Source organism: Orbicella franksi, chromosome 13, assembly GCF_964199315.1.
Source record: "Orbicella franksi chromosome 13, jaOrbFran1.1, whole genome shotgun sequence".
NCBI classification, from domain to species: domain Eukaryota; kingdom Metazoa; phylum Cnidaria; class Anthozoa; order Scleractinia; family Merulinidae; genus Orbicella; species Orbicella franksi.
In genome coordinates, this window is record NC_138157.1 from 13,976,931 (window position 1) to 13,994,935 (window position 18,005).

The window sequence follows — 18,005 nt, forward strand, 5'->3', positions numbered from 1 at the left end:
AAACATACCTATATCAGGGCTAGAGTGCAAATACCATACTCTATTTATGACCAAAATTGCCAAAATCAGCTAAAATCGATACCCTATTGACGGCTGAAAAACCATACCCTTTAATCTTTGGTGCCGCACATACCTATATAGCTCATATAAGGGACGGACCATTAGAAAAGTGATGGGGGGGGGGGGGGTTGGGGAAAAAAACCGAAAAAAAATTCATGCAAGGGAAAATGCCAAGAAAAAAAAATTCGTGCAAAGGAGGTAAAGAAAAAATATTCATGTAGAAGGTCCAATTGTGACTTTTATTTAATATATAAAATTTGCCAGTGTCTATTAAAAATAATTCTTATTCAAAATATTCTTGGGGCCTTACCCCAGGCCCTGCTATATTATTATTAATAAATAAAGACATCTAACATTGTACTGAAGTGTTTTCCTCACACTGCATGAAATAACAAATATAAGGTGACATAAATTAATTCATACTACAATAGCCAGAAATGTCATTCAGAAATCAACAATATTACCAAGCACAATATGAATAAACAAAAATCATTTCCTTCCTATTGAAAGGAGACAATTAGAACCTTGTTTTTGTTTTAAATTGCAGCTAGTGTACCTACAACATACACTGATCGTGAGCGGGAAACGGAATGGTACTTGACTAAAACACTACAAAATCAGTAAAACGGTAAACTCTAAACGGCACAAAACTCTCTAAAAGGCATAACAACTGCTCACTGGAAACTGTCCAAAATTCTGCTGGTAAACGTCCTCGAAACTTAAATTTGTACGCGTAATAAACGTACACATAACCTAAATTTAAAATGTTTCCGTGTGCGTGCGCGCTATTCGTGCGTCACGCCACTTCAGAACTGTCTTCTCAACATAAAATGTATGCTGTATTACAATAAAAATAATAAAATAAAATTTGTAATAAATAAATATTAGAATCAGGTATCTTTGTAAATATTCTACAACATTATTTGTGCCCACAATAAAAATTAGAGGATGGGTCTTATTCCCTTGAACCAGACTATGTGGAACTCTCACACAAAAGGTGAGTCTTACATTTACTTTCTTTTTTTTAGTAAAATGAAGCCTAAGTTCATTTAAGTTATTACAGAGCACCATAAATATTAAATAACTTTTGAGAATCATTTGAATATTTCACTTTTGCTAAACAGGTACCTTCTTTTTGGATTGACATTTTGGAGTGGAGGGCACTATAGAGGGGCTGTTTTGGTGAATGGAGTATGGCATTGTTATGATGGGCTGTGGGAGAGGAATTCCAGAGGGCAGGACTGAAAAAATGCACAGGGAAGCCGTCCACTCCAAGTGGCTTCCTCCTCTCTCACTGTGTGTACATTTTCGAAAAGATTTTGCATTGAAAGTGGCCTGCATCCTTTGATCTGTTGTGAGTGTAGAATTATTTATAAAGCACCAAATCATAGATAATGAATCAAGATTTCACTGTTCCAAAAAAAGCACTATTTGTCTGAAAAAAAAAAAATTCGTGCAGAGGGTTTCACCTGAAAAAAAAATTCCTGCACAAGTAGCGAGCGGAAAAAAAATGTGTAAGCTGAAAATTCCCCACTCCCACCCGCCCCCCTCCTCCCCCCCCCCCCCCCCCCCCATCACTTTCCTGATGGTCCGTCCCTTAAAAGGAGTACTGCGGGAACTGGGTTGGGGCCAGGAGATTTGGACAGCTGGATATCCAAGTTTGGGTACTCCAAATACACACGAAAATATGTTAGACCGAATTTGTTATGTCTGTCCAGTTAGCGGAAAGCATTGGCCCCACAGCATAAATCAGATCCTTTCTATCACCTCCTCGAAACACCAAAACAAGTGCTTGCAATGATTTTGCGTTGGACCCCCAGGTACGAGTCGGTACTTCGTACATGAAGAAATATTGAGATGACCCACAACTCACCGCGCGTTATTAGCGTTAGTCTTCCGCCATCTTGTTGGAGTTGGGCCATCAAAACTTTTATCATGGCAAGTTTATTGAGAATGGGTGCTCTCCCTCGACTTTACGCTAGAATTGCTTGTAGACAAATCCAGACGTCGGCTGCACGGAGATATGAGCCTGTTCCAACGGTTAGACGAGAGTATGGGTCTGAATTAGCAGCGCTGCAAGCCAAGGAGAAGGGTCCGTGGACCGAGCTTACAAAAGAAGAAAAAATAGATTGTAAGTCTTCTGATTCGAGCTTACATAAGAGCGTAGTGACTACTATTTTACGTTTTACTTAATGGTTAAGTAATCGAATTCATTTTGGTGTTTTAGATGAATTAAAATTGTTTTAATAGCCGTGTTCGTAATATTGGTTCATTAGCCAACTGGGTCGCCTTAATACTCGAATGTTAAATAAATGTGTGAGGTTAAATACAAGCTGAAGACTTGCTTAATCCTTTCATTATCATTGTTAACTTAACGTGTGCAGAATTCATGCGATTAAATTAAAGGTCTGCTTAAAAACCTCAGTGGAACTATTAAAATTATAATCGTACGACGGCTTATTGATTTTCCTAACATCATCTTCAAGGCAAGAGTGAAAGTATCGAGGTGATATAAGAATTTCAGTAGGTGAAAAAAAAATTACTTTTTTTTTTGCATATTATATGAGAGCAAGCAGACTTCATCTGCGAGAAGTTATTCATTTTACATGTACAAAAAATGTTATGTTTGTTGAATTGTATACAACTTTAACCCATTTTCACCTGGAGCGTTTTGGAAAAAACGCCTTTTTTAGACTTTTTCAGCCTGAATATGAGCCAAATAAGCTCCAATCTACTCAAAAAGGCATTTGCAACATGATAGCATGCATTTCTTTCCACTAGCATCACTTTTTAGTTCACCTTCTTCTGGGCTTGCTTCCAGTTTAAGAATTTCTGAGAAAGCATCATCGAGATGGAAAATCCTTACCACGGAGTAGCCAAACGTAGCTTAGGGAAATTTTGCTTTGATTTTTTCACACCATTTTCTGAGCATTTTTGTGCTCATATATATTAGAGGTATCATTGGAAAGTAGGGGTGTAACAATTCATATTCCTTGTGATTTGATTCAATTTCCATGATTGCTTTTCGATTTTGATGCACAATGTAAACAACATACAACCCTAAACCCTCAATTTTAGGATACAATGAGCGTGTCACACATGGTTGGCATATTTGGAAATTCTCAAGGGGTGGTAGAACGGCAACATTTTTACCACACAACAAAAAATGGTGCATGAACTGCAGATGTCTTTACTCATCAATCAAAAACGCACATTTTAAAGAGTTCAGGATTCTGATTTCACAATGTAATAACTCCCTGAGGGCACTCTGGGAAAGGTATGCAAAAAGTCGAACCAAAATCGAAATGTGGAATCAAAGGATTGGGAATCAAACCGAATGGTCATAATCACGATTTATCAAGAATTCAATCAATCAATACACCACTGTTGGAAAGATCTTTTCCTCCTGCAGAACTTGAGTATCAGTGATGCCAATTTTGGTTAAAGGTGATGATGTCAGAAGTGTAACAAAGGCCAACACTCATCAGAGGCAGTTATGGGCGGCACAGGCATCAATAGGTTAATATGTACAATCAAAATAAAAACTTTGCTAGTGTATGCAGAACCAGTTCTTACAAATTAAACCAAGCAAAGAAAAGTCTCCTTACTACTCAGGATTCTGATGACTGTTGGAACGTTTGTTGATTCAAGACTTCACAACAAAATGCAGTCTCCTTTCAATTTATAGGTTTGCTCTGCACTAAAGTTTTTAATTGTAACACGTTGGGAAATTATAATCTGGTGGATGCTGGATCACCAAAAAACCGTGTTTCCTGATATACTTGCCTACCTAGAAAACCGGGTGTGATTCTCTGACAAGGTATATTGACATACATGTAATTTTTCTCTTAAGTATACAGAGCCCAGTTTGTAAAAACCATTGCAGAGGAAAAAGTTCAAGAACCATATATGAAGAAGATGATTGGAATGCTTGCTTTATTTTTGGCTGTATCAGTTGGTTTGTTTTCATTTCTCAGGAAGTATGGTGAGTACAGTGGTCTCCTACTACTAGTAATTTTCAGTCAGTGTGATTAATATTCAGTCATTGAGGCCCTATGAGGCATTTCCAGGATACGGGATTATTTGGGTAACAAATTAATAGGGTACAGGATCTTTGGAGGAAAAAATTAATGGGATATGGAATATTTAAATCAGATAAAATGGAAATATCAAGTGGAAATATCGTTAATTTGATATTCAATTGGAATTAAAAGGATTGGGGATACTTAGGTCAAAAATTAACCGTGTCAGGATGCGGGATTGTCAAACCTTCCCTAATGGGGCCTCATCATTGCATCTGTGCATTGTATGCGACATTATCCACTCCACAGAGTAAAAATAACTTTAAACAATTACAGATTTTTTATGATAATGGTACCCTAGCAAACAGGTTTAACTGGTTATTTGTAGTCCTCGTAATTCTCTTGAGTGCGTGCATCATAACACCCTACATTGACTTTGGTTTTCAATCTGTCACACACTAAGCATGATATATATTTTTTTTTTCATGTCTTAGTTGGTCCAGAGAAGCCCCGCACACTCACTCCTGAGTGGCAAGCTGAAGCTGTCAAGTTGGCAAAGAAACGGAGGTCAAACCCCATCAGTGGAATAGGCTCCAAGCAGTAAACATTTACAGTGTTGTTTCATGCTCAACTTTGTTCTAAGCCTGCTTTAGTTTGTGGTAATTTTACGAATTTCGAAATATCTTTGTTTGACTGTATGCTCAGCTAATTATGTGTAAATAAAGGACGTAGTAATAAAGCATTGCTGCACTTTTAATTGTTATGGTTGTATGTCATTTTTTTTTAATCAAATATGTTTTAGGCTTATTTGTGCACATTTCTCTACTCCCTCACTAGACTGCAGGTTTTTTCATTCGCATTTCTTGTTTTGACTCAGATGCTAGGTATGCATGTTTGTGTGGTCAATTTATCATCAATTTGGTGCTACTAAGTTAAATCTAAGGACAGAAATCTGGAATTGAAATAACAGGAAAACAAGATTGTCTTACAAGCTTTTGGGACAGAATTTTATGACATGTAAATGCAATCATTACAAAATGACAGCGGACAAGAACAGTGGGTTTTTCAATTTGAAAGTTTTAGTGGAGTCAGAGTTATGAAGTTGGTTCTTGTGATTGTTGTGTCACATTCTGTCAATAGATTTATTAAAACCTTGTTCCCAAAGTGCCTCTTTCTCTCCAATCCCTTCTCGCCTCCCAAACTCAAAGAAGAGTAGAGACAAGAACTGGGTTGAAATTTTTTAAGAATCACTTTTTGGGAAATGTAGTTCTTTGCTTTCAGTTACTCTAATGACTGCCCACTTTATAACAAGGAAGAAAAGTGAAATGTTTTTTCTCTACTATAGGGAGGGGAGGTTTTTGTGTTGTCAAGTTTGGAGGCAGAAACAGCTCAAAAAGTCAATATAATATAATAAACTTTATTCTTTGAAAACCACAGTGATGCAAGGTAAAATATAGCAGTCCATAAACTGTCTTACACTAAGAAGAGTACAAAAACAGAAGTTGCACTGAACGATTTTTGGGGGCAACTTCTATTTTAATTTGTGTCCTTATTTTAACTTAGTTGTGATGACAGTTCCACAATAAATTGACTGTTCATAGAATTGATTTCTTAGTCTGACTTGAAGCAATGCCCTCCAGGCCTTGATAAATCTCATGAGGTACTGTAAACATAATGTTTAAGAGCCCTTTGTTTTCCTGATCATTGCTTCCAGCTGGTCCCACTGTTCATTTGGAATCTAAAAGTGAAAAAGGCATGAAAATAAAAGTTTAAAAGAGTTATTGAAGTTTGACAGCTCACAACATGCAAACAAAGAAAGAGAATTATGACAGTCATGAAGTATCTACCTTTCTGAACTCATTGAATTCACCAGCCATAGAGACATACTCTCCTCCATCAAATGCAATAACCTGCAAAAATGCAATGATTTTTATTATTGCAAAGAATGGTGTATATTGAATTAGCTAGCAAAGTATTTTGAAAAGAAAATAAATTAAAATCTGAGATTTGGCTTGCCCCACTATCTGTCCATCATAATTGCCGGAAAAAATATTAAGTATTTCTTTCTCCTATTTGAATCCATTCTCCCAGTTGTCTTCCATTTTCCTCTTGAAACCTGTGATCAGGTGTTCTTATTCTCAAAATAAGAATGCCTTCAATCACATGTGACATTTTCCTTGTCCCAACGGACTGCCCCTTGGTCTCTTTAGAATTACGCATAGCCTGAGCCATCTGCTTCACCAGAAAATTGCAAGTGAACTCTGTGAAAACTAACTGTGGCTTATAATATTCAAATTATGGTACATGCCAGCAACTGCATGGTCACTTCCAAATACCACCCTTGATCATTTTTTGAAGAACTAGCTAGAGGCAGGAACCATAATCAGTTTTGGCAAACCTTGCATCCCGTGCTTGCAAGTTTGTCATGACTGTTAGTGACTATTTACTAACCATTCTCATCACAGACTGTCAAACACTTCATTAAATTAATGTAACATTTACAAAGATAGGTTCAATGATTTTCTTCATTGTCGTCACCTGTATCAGCTTGTACCCTGCAAGCAGAGTCTCCAAGAAGACTCTCCTTGCAGGGCAGTGTACTTGATGACATGGAAAGAAAATGTTTTTGCATACTAGAATTGATCACTGAAATTAAAGGATGAACACTATGACAATGATATTTCATGATAAATGCATACTTCTCCTGTCATCCAGCTGGAGTAATCACTGACAAGGTAAGCTGCAAGGTTTGCTAACTCTGGGATCTCGCCAAGTCTGCCAGCTGGGATGCGTTCAATAGCTACTGACTTGAAACTTCCTTGGGGATCTAATCGGCTGAAAGCACCCTAAAAACACATTAGGACCTTGTAAAATCTTTATTTACTGTTAGCAATAAGAGCATAAATTCAGTAACAACAAATAACATAATATTAATTATTATAAAGGTGCAGTGATATGTTTGAAAGATGTGTGCAAAAGCTACTAACAGCCACACAGCTCTCTCCACGCATTACCTGCCTATAATTATTATACTGGTGCAGCACTGTCATTAGTGTCACAAACCAACCAATAAAGGCATTTAGAAAACGGCCCTAAGAAAATACTCTTGCTGATTGGTTAAAAATTGTGTTTCTATAACTCGATAGAAACACAGAACTAGCACGAGCTGTTGACGTAATGATGGTGCAAGCAAAGAGAATTTACATTTTGATCAAAGAAAACAAGTCGTTTTTCTTTTTTTCGTCATGGCATTTTCTAAAAGAAATAGAAAGAGTGTTCTCCATGTTTCTATGGAGTAAAAGAAACACTTGTGAAAATTTGGGAGAGTTTGAAAAAGCTGTGGAAACACTTTCCTAATGGCCTGTGTTCCCACAGCATTTCTCATTCTCCCAAACTTTCACTCTAACTTGTTTCTATAACTCGCTAGAAACACGGTACATGTTTTCTATTTCTTAAATAAAACATGACTGCTCATGTTAGCCCAATGACTAACCAATAGATTACGTCGTGAGATTGAAACAAATTCCAGCACTTCTGGACATAGGCATGCAAAGCATGCAAAATACTCTGATGCTAACAATATTTAATTGAATACCTTGGTTTCAATGGGTCCTGGAGCTATGGCATTAAACCTCATCCCATATCTACCCCACTCTGCTGCAAGTGATCTAAAAAGAAGTACAAAGAACAATAATTGTTCTCAATAATTATTACTGTTCACAGAGCAGAATTTGTATGCTGGTGTTTACAGTGTATTACCTGGTCATGGTCTCTACACCGGCTTTGGCAGCAGCTGATGGTACGACAAAACCTGAACCAGACTTGGCATAGATGGTGGTGATGGCTAAGAAATTTGCACCTGACAAACAAATGAAACAGATCCCATTCACTTCCAATCGAGCCAGGAAAGAGGTATCATGGTTAAAAATCAATTACCTGCTAAACATGAAACACTAAAATTTTAATTACGAAACATGAAAGATATAAAGTGATATCAGTACTGGAGATTTTGTGTTCGTTTTCAGGTTTTAGGATGGATCACATGTGGTGCCAAAGGGTGTGGCTTTTAGCCATTTGGTCTAAAACTTCGACAGAGATTTTGACCAATTTGGATACGGTTGACAACTCTGGTCAGTTTTAATTTATACCAGATAAAATCTGTCCTATTTGTCTCTTGACAAGTGGAATTCAACATTTGGAAATCTGAAATGTTTTTAAAAAACAAAGCAGTTTCTAGGTAGGGTAAGGGTTACTACCCTCTCCGAGTTTCAGGGACACCATATCAGAAACAGGAAAGCTCAGTCTGTGTTAACTTTTCAGGATAATGATGAAGACTTGTTAGTTCATCATCACTGTGTATGGACTATTCTGCCCTCAGAAAAAGATCAAATAGACCTTCTGATCCTGGGAAAATGATCAAGTCATTTAATTACCTTTCTGTGCTTTTATTAATCTCTTGCCAATGTCCAGAGTTATGAATGCTGTGCCATTCAGAACAATATCAATCACTGTTTTCCATGCATTTGGAGACAATCTCTCCGTTGGAGACACAAAATTCCCTGCTGCATTATTGATGATTATATCAGGGAGGCCACACTCTTTCTCGCAGAAGTCCACAGCGGCTGCCACTTGACTCGGATCTCGAACATCTGTGGCTACAGGGAAAACCTACAAATTGAAACCTGTCAGTCTACAGTTAAAAAGAAAAACATACACTAGAGGTTGGTTTGATAAACAAAATTTGTGATGTTTGATATATTGTTTCAGGGGGTGGTGAATAGTCCTTAAAAAATCATGTGTCTTGCAACATTTTACCCAGATTTCACAGGTCTCACCAATCCATTTGATCTCTCTTTTTTTCACTTGGGGGGAGGGGTGCAAGAGGGGGGTAGGGCAAAGTGGAAGGTCATTGTTAAAACCACTGCAGCAACTTGTCCCAACATGATGTCACACACAGATAATAATATTAATGACTTAATATTGTCCAGGTATAGGTTTTCTTTCTCATGGACAGTGATTAAAACTGCTTATTAATTAATGTCATTCATGCACATGGAATTCATGTATATTTTGTAGTCTAGTACACACTGACTTTGTTTCCAGTGTCTCTGGAGATTTCTTCAGCTGTCTTTTCAAGAACTTCAAGCTTTCTGTGAATAATTTTAATACAAAATTATGTACAAGTAAAATTGAAAATTTTGTAGTGCACAAAATTAAATTACTAAGGTATGTGCCTCAGTGTATATACCAGTAGTTATGTTTTTTGAGTATGTGGGAAATTTGAAACACATGGTAAGACATGAGGTGCATCATTCTGAGTATTTTATTGCACACTATACCCTGTGTACACAGGCTAGGGCGTCTTGACTATTGAATCTAATAAAATTCACTGAAAAATCATGAGCAAATTTTTAACATAATTTTTCCTTTATAAAAATATGTTCAAAATATTTCGATGCCCACATTCACACTCATAAATGTAAGCCAGCACACAAATTATAACTTGAGAAAGCATGAGTATGACAATTAGGCTGAATGTTTATCTGAGATGTAGTGAACTTAAGCCAACCAACCAGATTACTTACTAAGGCCCCGTCCACACGTATCTGGATATTTTTGAATCCGCAACTTTTTCTTTCCGGATACAGCTTCTGTCCACAAGCATCCGGCAAATTCAGCAGCAAATCTGGATATTTTTGAATACGCTCTCCAGAGTGGAAAAAAAAATAAATCTGCGATGAATCCGATAACATGTGGATGGTGAATCCAGATATTTTCAAGTCCAATAACGTAGCAAAATCGTGTCCAGTCTCTTACCGAACAATAAACCAATATGGCAGCACAACGTGTAGGCCTAGTTACTCTACAGTGAATCCGGATACCATCGGATGCATGTGGACAGGTAAATACGATTTGAATATGCTACGCGCGGACAGGGAAATTTTTTAATCCAGAAAGAAAAAGTTGCGGATTCAAAAATATCCGGATGCCTGTGTACAGGGCCAAGAAAGCATTATTGTGAAGTAATAACAATGATCTAAGACTTACATACACTACAGTACTCACATGCTAAGTTTATTATCTTTTTGAGGGGGGAGGGAGGGTATATTAATCATATGGTACTTTTGGAGGTTTAACTCATGGTGTCACCTCCCTTACTCTTTCTTTCTTTGAACACACCTCCAGTGGCAGATCTAGACCTTGAGCTAAGGAGAAGCCCAGTTTTTTTGCTTGCCCTGCCGGCTTCTATTCCTTCTGTGATTTTTTTTTTTTACCCAAAATAAAGGGGGGCCTTTGGGTTCCTCCCCTAGATCCGCCACTGCCCTCCCGGGAGGGGGGGTGCAGCCAATCACCCCAACCCATCCCCTGCCATCCTAACCTGATTTGCTTCAAAATTTAATTTAATTATTCTTTTTTAAAATCGCTGAGCTTTAAATTAAGTTAACAATAGCACCTGCTGGATATGACGACAGTGGCACCTCGTTCAGACAACATTTTGACCATTCCTTTTCCCAAACCTGTCCCTCCGCCAGTGACAAAAGCGACCTTGCCTTCAAAGCAATTTTCAGGTAGCATGCAGTCACTCCGCACGGGAAAATAACTTCCACTTGAAAGGTGATTTACGCTTGAGCTCAAGTTTCTTTTGTTCTTAATTTTGGTCAAAAGTGAATGTTCTGGTCCAAATGGATTTGTTCTGACAATCAACCGCCGAAAACAACAAGTTACCCTCATCGCGGCCGCCATTTTGTAGATAATTGAAAGTGTACTCAGGGGGTATCCCCTATAACGATTGTTGATCCCATATTTTGTGCGTTTCAAGATTTTTGATCAAGAATTTTTTTATTGCAAATTAAGTTTACTAATCACAAAATCAATTTAAAACTGGAATAGTTCTGTCTCTTCCTTTAAGATTCGTTTTCGTTATAAATGATGTTCCCGAGCCCATCCTACAGCCAAACTCTGTGTAAACTTTATCCCAGTCCTTCAATCAGTTCTACGTTGCCCGGTCACGCTTGCGTTTCGTGATTCTTGCGCGCTGGATATTTATTTTGAGTGCGAATTCTCTCAGTTATTTCAGAATGTAATGGATGCGTCTCTTTCATGGGTCACACCATCACGTATTTCCAACGTGGAAAGCAACATGAGGTCGGAGTGATGCTTGCACCTAAGGCAACAGAACAACTCCGTAGAATCTGATAGAATAATATACTTCTGAGCAATGGATCCATTTCGCGTGAAATTGTTGTCACTGTCCAACGAGATCACTGATCGAGAGCTTGTAGAGTTGAAGTTCATTTGCAAGCAGCACATTCCTGTTGGAGTATTGGAAAAAATTAAAAGGCCATTGGAGTTGTTTGATGAGCTTGAAAACAGGAACTTGTTAACTCCGGATAACAAGGAATTTCTGGCAGCCATATTAGGCGGAATAAATCGCTTGGAACTGAGGGATAGCTTGCTAGGTAGGGGTTGTAACCATCTTAATATTCACGGTGGCTTGGCAATCTATCATGAAACAGTTGCTTTTATACTTACGGTTGTCGATTTGCGGTAGCAACTAGCTCTAACAATTTGGAGGTAAATCGATCAGGCCTCAACCTGAAGTCGATCAGCTCCCCCCCCCCCCCCAAGAAAAAAAAATTGCCTTAATTTAGTTAGGCCCGGTCTACCCGTCTGAAGCAGACGGTTAGCACTTGTTGGTCGATCTAAATTCAGTCAGACAAACTCAGTTGGGTCAAATGTCGAACTTATCATGAACTTAATTGCTCAGTTTAGTTCATCTCCAGTAAAGTTCGGCCTTTGGCATGGGCCTTATTCTTCTTGTCAATATGATATAGTTTTGTAACTGCAGACCTGTTTGTTCAGCCAAGCATGGGTGTTGTCAGAGGAATGGGTGTGATGGAGGAACAAGGTTTTTCAATTGTAGTCTGAGAAGAATGAAAATTAACCAGGTACATTTAAACCTAATTTCTTTATTAATCGTATCTATAGCAAAATTCTTGATCGTGATTGGTTCTCCATGCACCTTTTTGTCACGTAATTGGCATGTGATCACATGGGTGTCCAATTACAGGTACCCAACTGGAACTTTTCATAATTGGATACCCACATGATTTGTTCATCAATTACGTGTGCTGGCTTCCTTCACACTGTTGCCTACAGTTTTCAACAACAACAACAACAACAACACTTATGAAAAGCGTTACAGACGTTTTCATTCAAAAGAAGTCCTCTAAAGACATTTATAATTCTGAAATTTTGTTATAAATACGATTAGTTAGTAATTGGACCTCGTGTCGTACAATTTAGGGAGTAATCGTGCTCGTAATTTCAAATTTGCCTCATGCTTCACACTCATCCAATTTTGAAATTACTGGCGCAATTACTCCCTGAATTGTACTCCACTCAATCCAATTGCTATTACTTATTACACTCCTTTATTTCTCGCCAAGCGTTACCATGTTGTCTTGCTAAGTGGGCTTTGATATTACAAAGCCCTCCCAACTATCAAACATTCCTGAGTCATGAGCGACTCAGCGGGATAATTGATTTAAGTAGGGACTAATTGACTTCTGGTTGAGGCTAATTGTCTGGGGACTAATTTTTTTTCCAGTTGTATTTGATTGTGTAAACAATAATGTTCCTTTGGTTTGCAGGAAATGCCAGAGAGGATCACTCATCTCCATTGAGTGTAATGCAAGATACTCTGTTTGACCTTTACAAAGATGTAATTGGATGGCTACAGCCCCTTGCATGGAATAAATCATTTTATATTCACATCAAACACATTTACACCAACCTCCAGATGATCACGCAAACGCAGCATGGACGAAGCACTAAGAAAGAACCCTTGGAGTCTTACTTTGAGATTTTCCAACCTCGCTCACATTCTTCCAAGCAGAGGCGTATCCTCATTGAGGGCCAAGCAGGTGTAGGCAAGACTACATTTGCATCATTAATGGTGTATGATTGGGCATGCAGAAATCCTAACCTACAGCATTTTGAGCTTGTCCTTTTTATTGAACTCAAACAAATGAAAGGGAACTTGAAGAGTGACATCTTTGAGTTGCTATTTCCAAGGGATTTTTCTTTTTCTGCAGATTATCTTTTCCAGTATATCATCTCAAATCAAGAAAAAGTTCTCTTCATTCTTGATGGCTATGATGAAGTTAATCCTTCACAACTGCAAGATGTGGAAGACCTCATTATGGGGAAGATATTCAGGAATGCCACCGTCATTGTGACTTCAAGACCTGGTAAAGGGTCACGGGTTCACTGGTTCATGGATTCTCGCATTGAGATAACTGGTTTTACCAACAAGAACATCCATGAATTTGTTCTCAAGTACTTTCAAGATGATGTGCCCATGGCCGAGAGCTTGATAGCACAGCTTGAAATGCACCCTGTTGCAGAGAACATTGCAAGAATTCCACTCACTGCAATGCTTATTTGTGCCATTTGGGAAGAAATGCCTCAAGCAGACTTGCTTTCATCAATGACCTCTCTTTTCATTGAGCTCACCCTCTTGCTTGTGAAAAGACACTATGCAAGACAATCTGACAAGGACAGCTTTGATCCTAGCAGCCTCTCCTCACTGCAAGATATTCCGGATGATCTCTTCCAAAGCCTTCTGTCATTGGGAGAGATTTCCCTGAATGGATTGCTGAATGATCAATTGCTTTTTGATGTACCCGAGCTTGAGAAGAAATGCATCAACAAAGGTGCGTTAGACATTGGTTTCTTGTCAAAGGAGATGGGTGCATCCAGACTCAAACCAGTTCAGAAGTGCCGCTTTTCTCACAGATCTTACCAAGAATTTCTGGCAGCACTCTGGTTAAGCCACAAAATCAGGCAGGCATTTACTGACAGATCTGTGTTTGATCAAGTCAGTGTTTACATCATGAACTGCCTGTCCTCAGAATTAAGCTCTGTGCTTTTTCTGTTCACTCCCGGGTTGTTGGGAGATGCCTTTCAACCTGTCTTTGAGCTTCTGCTCCTGGAAGGTACTGCTGAAGTTGACGAGGATGAGAGCTTAAGGCAGTCTCTCTTTGAAGTTTGTATTCTGTCTTTGTATGAATCTCATCAGGGAAACTTGGCTTATAAGCTAGGGTCCCAAATGCCTCCTGGTGTGGTCACGCTGCACCATTTTAATGCTACCCCTTACTGGGTGAGAGCTCTGGTGTACTTTCTGTTGAAAAACCCTTCAGTGACATCTTTGGTGATAGAGCACAGTCAAGTTGGCAAGCAAGCTCTTCAAGTATTGGGAAGGTTCTTTCCTGAAATGGTCTCTATCCAAGAGGTGCACCTGCAGTCAAACATGATTACGGATGAAGGTTTTTCTGCTTTTGCAAAATCACTTTCTTCTGTGCCACATTTGGAGAGGCTGGTGCTTGCACACAACCTTTTAACTGATCATGGATTGGAGTCTCTAATCTCAGCCTTCAAGGATCTTCCTAATTTGCGTCAACTGGATCTCCAGGGAAACAAGATTTCAGAAGCTGGATTTGGAATGTTAGTCCCTGCACTGTCATTGCTACCAAAGTTGGAAGGGTTGCAGCTTGGTAACCCAGTGATTTCTGGGACAGAAGAAAGTCAAGCAGGTAGGGTTGCTCATATGCTATTTGACTTGCCAGCTATATGTTTAGAAGCCTCTCAGGGCAAATACAAGAAGAAAAGTTGTGAGAATGGATGACTTCATTTATCTAGTCATCAGAAAAAGTTTTGACCTCTTGTCGTTGAAATGCATCACATTATCACTGTTTTCATTGGGTGTAGCTATATCCCTGCCTCTTCTTAAAGATGATGAACTTGCACCAGTTAGCTACCTGGTTCTCCAATCTACAAGATTAGAATGGACCATAGGTAGGTAACTAGGTAAAGTCTGCATATGAGCCATGTGGCTTACAGGCAGGAGCTTGTTCTGGTTGATGTAGCATGAAGGAACTAAGAGCATTTCTACTTCCCCCTGGTGGGATGCTAGTCAATCGCAGGGTTACCCCCAGCATTAAGTTTGCCGGTATCCATTTATCCACCTGGGTGGGAAGAGGCGCTGTGAGAGTAGTGTCTTGCTCAAGAACACAACGCCATGTCCCCCAGCCAGGGCTCAAACCGGGGCCGCTCAATCTGGAGATGAGCACACTAACCATGAGGCCACGACACCTCCAAGAGAAGTGGACTATACCTTTACAACTAATTCTTGAAAATCATCGCTCATGAGATATTTGATGAAATGAGATGGGAGTGTGGTGGGGATTTTGCAAGTCTGAAAATACTTGACTGTGTTGATCACTATTACACCATCAGCATATCCTTGGACTTGCCCTTTGGGTGGTGTATAGTTATCTTACGACTTTCTTGTGTTCAATCTTGTCTTCAATTAACTTGCACTGTTTTGATTACTTGTCAAGGTGGAGAAAGTCATTCGTCGACAGTTGGAAATGGCTCTACCGGATTGTCTAAGGCAGTTTTCAATTCATTAATGGAGGCTGTCAATTCACATGGCAGCCTTAAAACAATCAAGTGAGTATACAGTACAGATATTAGTGCTCTCTAGGTGGTTGCAAACCCCTTGTAGATTACCCTCCAAAATATTGTCAGATTGCCTAAGAATTTATTAATACCATTGATAAGTATTTCTCCTCCAAGCCTGAAGAGAGTAATGTTTACAGTGAACTGATATCCAGGTCTTGAACTCAGTTCACTCATTCTGCAATCCAGTGCACTCACTATTTAGGTGGTGACGCACCTCACCCTCTGCTGAGGCACAGTGGCCTGGTGGTTAGCATGCTGAACTCCAGATCAAGCGTAGGCTCGATTTCTGTCACTCACTTGAGTCCGGCTGATAAGCAAGCCATGATCAAGTGGTACAGGTTGGCGCCCTTGCTGGGGTCATTGTATTGTGTTCTTGTGTTCTTGGACACTCTCACAGTGCCTCTCTCCACTTAAGTGTATAAATGGGTGCTAGCAAATTTAATGCTGGGGGGTAATCCCGCAGTGGAGTAGCATCCTATCCAGGGAGGAGTAGTTCAAATACTCCTAGTCTCTAAATGCCACAGAAACCAGGATAAGCTTTCGTTGGTGGTATGCACCACTTGGGACTGACATAGACTTTACCTTACATCTCAATTTTTCACTCTGTATTCAGAATGATATAAGCTCACGGTGGTTTTACTAACTTAAAAGAGCATAGCCTGCAGTGCAGGCATATTTTGAGCATGCGAGCACACATTTTCATAATAGGCCGCTATCTTGGATTTGGTAACTGTAGAGGGCTGGGGCAAGGGAAAATTTGCTAAGGGAGTAGATGTGAGGAGGCAAAAATTGGCAAGGGGGGAGGTGGAGGGGAAGGTTATTTCAAGTGCCCCAACCCCCACCCTTCTCTGCTCCAACCCTCTACCAGTCAAGCATCTCATTACAATCCAAGATGGTGGCATCAAAAACCTAGTTTATCAAGCGTTCCTTTTCAAAATAACGCCTGCAGTGCAGACTAAAAAGAGCATGGTAAAGAATGTCAACCTCATAAATCACTAACTTGTACTTGAAAACTTCAAGTTCACTAATAAGATCTTCAATACGTAGAATCGTGTTTTGCACGACTATGTCAACACACTGCCTAGATAGCACTGTCTAGATAGCAAACCGCGCTAAAAGTTTGTTTATTTTTCCCTTAGCCTCAGTCAAAGTGCAGTTCCTGTGGGTCAAGATACAGCCAAGTTTGACAAGCTCAGGGTGTCATAAAGTCAACATCAGTACACCTAGTTTCTCCAGAGTAAGACAAGAATAAATAATCCACTGAATGTTCAGAAGGGTTGCATGACAACACAAGCAAGGTGTCCACGCCGACAGGGCGATAATCTGGACATGGATGCTTGATGTAAATTATCTCTTTATTTAGAATTTCCTTTGATGAAATCTTTGGAAGTAGGACTACATTTTTGATATTCTCTCCTCTTTGAACACGTGCCATCTGAATGGAGCGGGGGATGGAGATATTTTTCAAACCTGCTATTTTTTATTAGTTAGGAACTGTAAAAAGTCAAAGACAGTCAAGAAATAACGTGTGCACTTAGCAGTTTATTATCTTTTTCCATTGGTGGTCCACGCGAATGATAAATTCCTATACAAGTACTTACATTAAGGATATTACATGAACGCGCGGAGATACTAATGTTATCTTCTGGTGATGATGGTATCTCTCACGAGAGAGCTCAGCAAACAAGTGAGAGGTACCATCAGCACGTGTTGAATCATATTGCAAGGTATTGATGAAACATCCAAATCTAAGACATCTCTTGCATTATTAATTGATTTTAAAAGTCCCAGAAACAATGGTGACCTTAGCTGAGGAAGGTTTAAATTAGAAAATTAGGTAACGCGAAGATAAGTTCGTTTGCTCCTCAACAAAATGTTATTTTCTGTGTTAAAAAAGTCAAATTCAACCTCACTGACGTTGACATGTCCCACTGACATGTCCGTAACCATGACGACATCAATATTCTCACACGTGAAAGATAAAAGTAGTATTTTCACTCGCGCAAAAATGAACTAAAAAATTTTTTGCTATTTCCTTAATATCTATATATTATTAAATGATTTTCTATTTCATAAATCTATCATATAGGATTCTTATACCTTATGCCACACGATGGTTTTAGGGTATTTTGTCTCTAGAAGTAAATACCTAAAAGTAGTAATAGTTATTAGCTGGAAATGCTTTAAAATAGTAATTCAATAAAGAAATAACAGTCATTGTGTCCTGGTGGATAGAGAGGAAAGTGCCCTGAAAACGAGGTCGATATGTGCAACGTCAAATTGTTGCTAGGTAACGAAGAGATGACTAGAACAACCTGCACCGCTTTTGTTCCTTTTGTTGATGTTGTCTTTATTTTTTTTTATTGGAATTTTACAAAGAGTGGTGGTTATTGC

At 39.0% G+C, this 18,005-nt stretch overlaps 3 protein-coding genes across 3 annotated transcripts; 2 read left to right on the top strand and 1 right to left on the bottom strand.

Annotated features, from left to right (window-relative positions):
* Nucleotides 1–1,930: 1,930 nt before the first annotated feature.
* Nucleotides 1,931–4,843, top strand: LOC145466817 (cytochrome c oxidase subunit 4 isoform 2, mitochondrial-like). Its single transcript, XM_081450528.1, has 3 exons — nt 1,931–2,191; nt 3,914–4,045; nt 4,577–4,843. The coding sequence occupies exons 1-3, from the start codon at nt 1,996–1,998 to the stop codon at nt 4,684–4,686; spliced, it is 438 nt and encodes a 145-aa protein (XP_081306654.1). The 5' UTR covers nt 1,931–1,995; the 3' UTR covers nt 4,687–4,843.
* A 79-nt stretch (nt 4,844–4,922) lies between these two features.
* Nucleotides 4,923–11,162, bottom strand: LOC145466804 (2,4-dienoyl-CoA reductase [(3E)-enoyl-CoA-producing], mitochondrial-like). The gene is made up of 8 exons (XM_081450514.1): nt 10,537–11,162; nt 9,175–9,232; nt 8,516–8,750; nt 7,842–7,941; nt 7,678–7,750; nt 6,782–6,928; nt 5,930–5,992; nt 4,923–5,820 (listed from the first exon to the last, which is right to left on the bottom strand). Exons 1-8 carry the CDS (start codon nt 10,824–10,826, stop codon nt 5,761–5,763), a joined length of 1,026 nt encoding a protein of 341 aa, XP_081306640.1. The 5' UTR covers nt 10,827–11,162; the 3' UTR covers nt 4,923–5,760.
* Nucleotides 11,163–11,301: 139 nt separating this feature from the next.
* Nucleotides 11,302–17,828, top strand: LOC145466780 (NACHT, LRR and PYD domains-containing protein 3-like). The gene is made up of 4 exons (XM_081450493.1): nt 11,302–11,542; nt 12,737–14,680; nt 15,488–15,599; nt 16,751–17,828. Exons 1-4 carry the CDS (start codon nt 11,302–11,304, stop codon nt 16,815–16,817), a joined length of 2,364 nt encoding a protein of 787 aa, XP_081306619.1. The 3' UTR covers nt 16,818–17,828.
* Nucleotides 17,829–18,005: the final 177 nt, after the last annotated feature.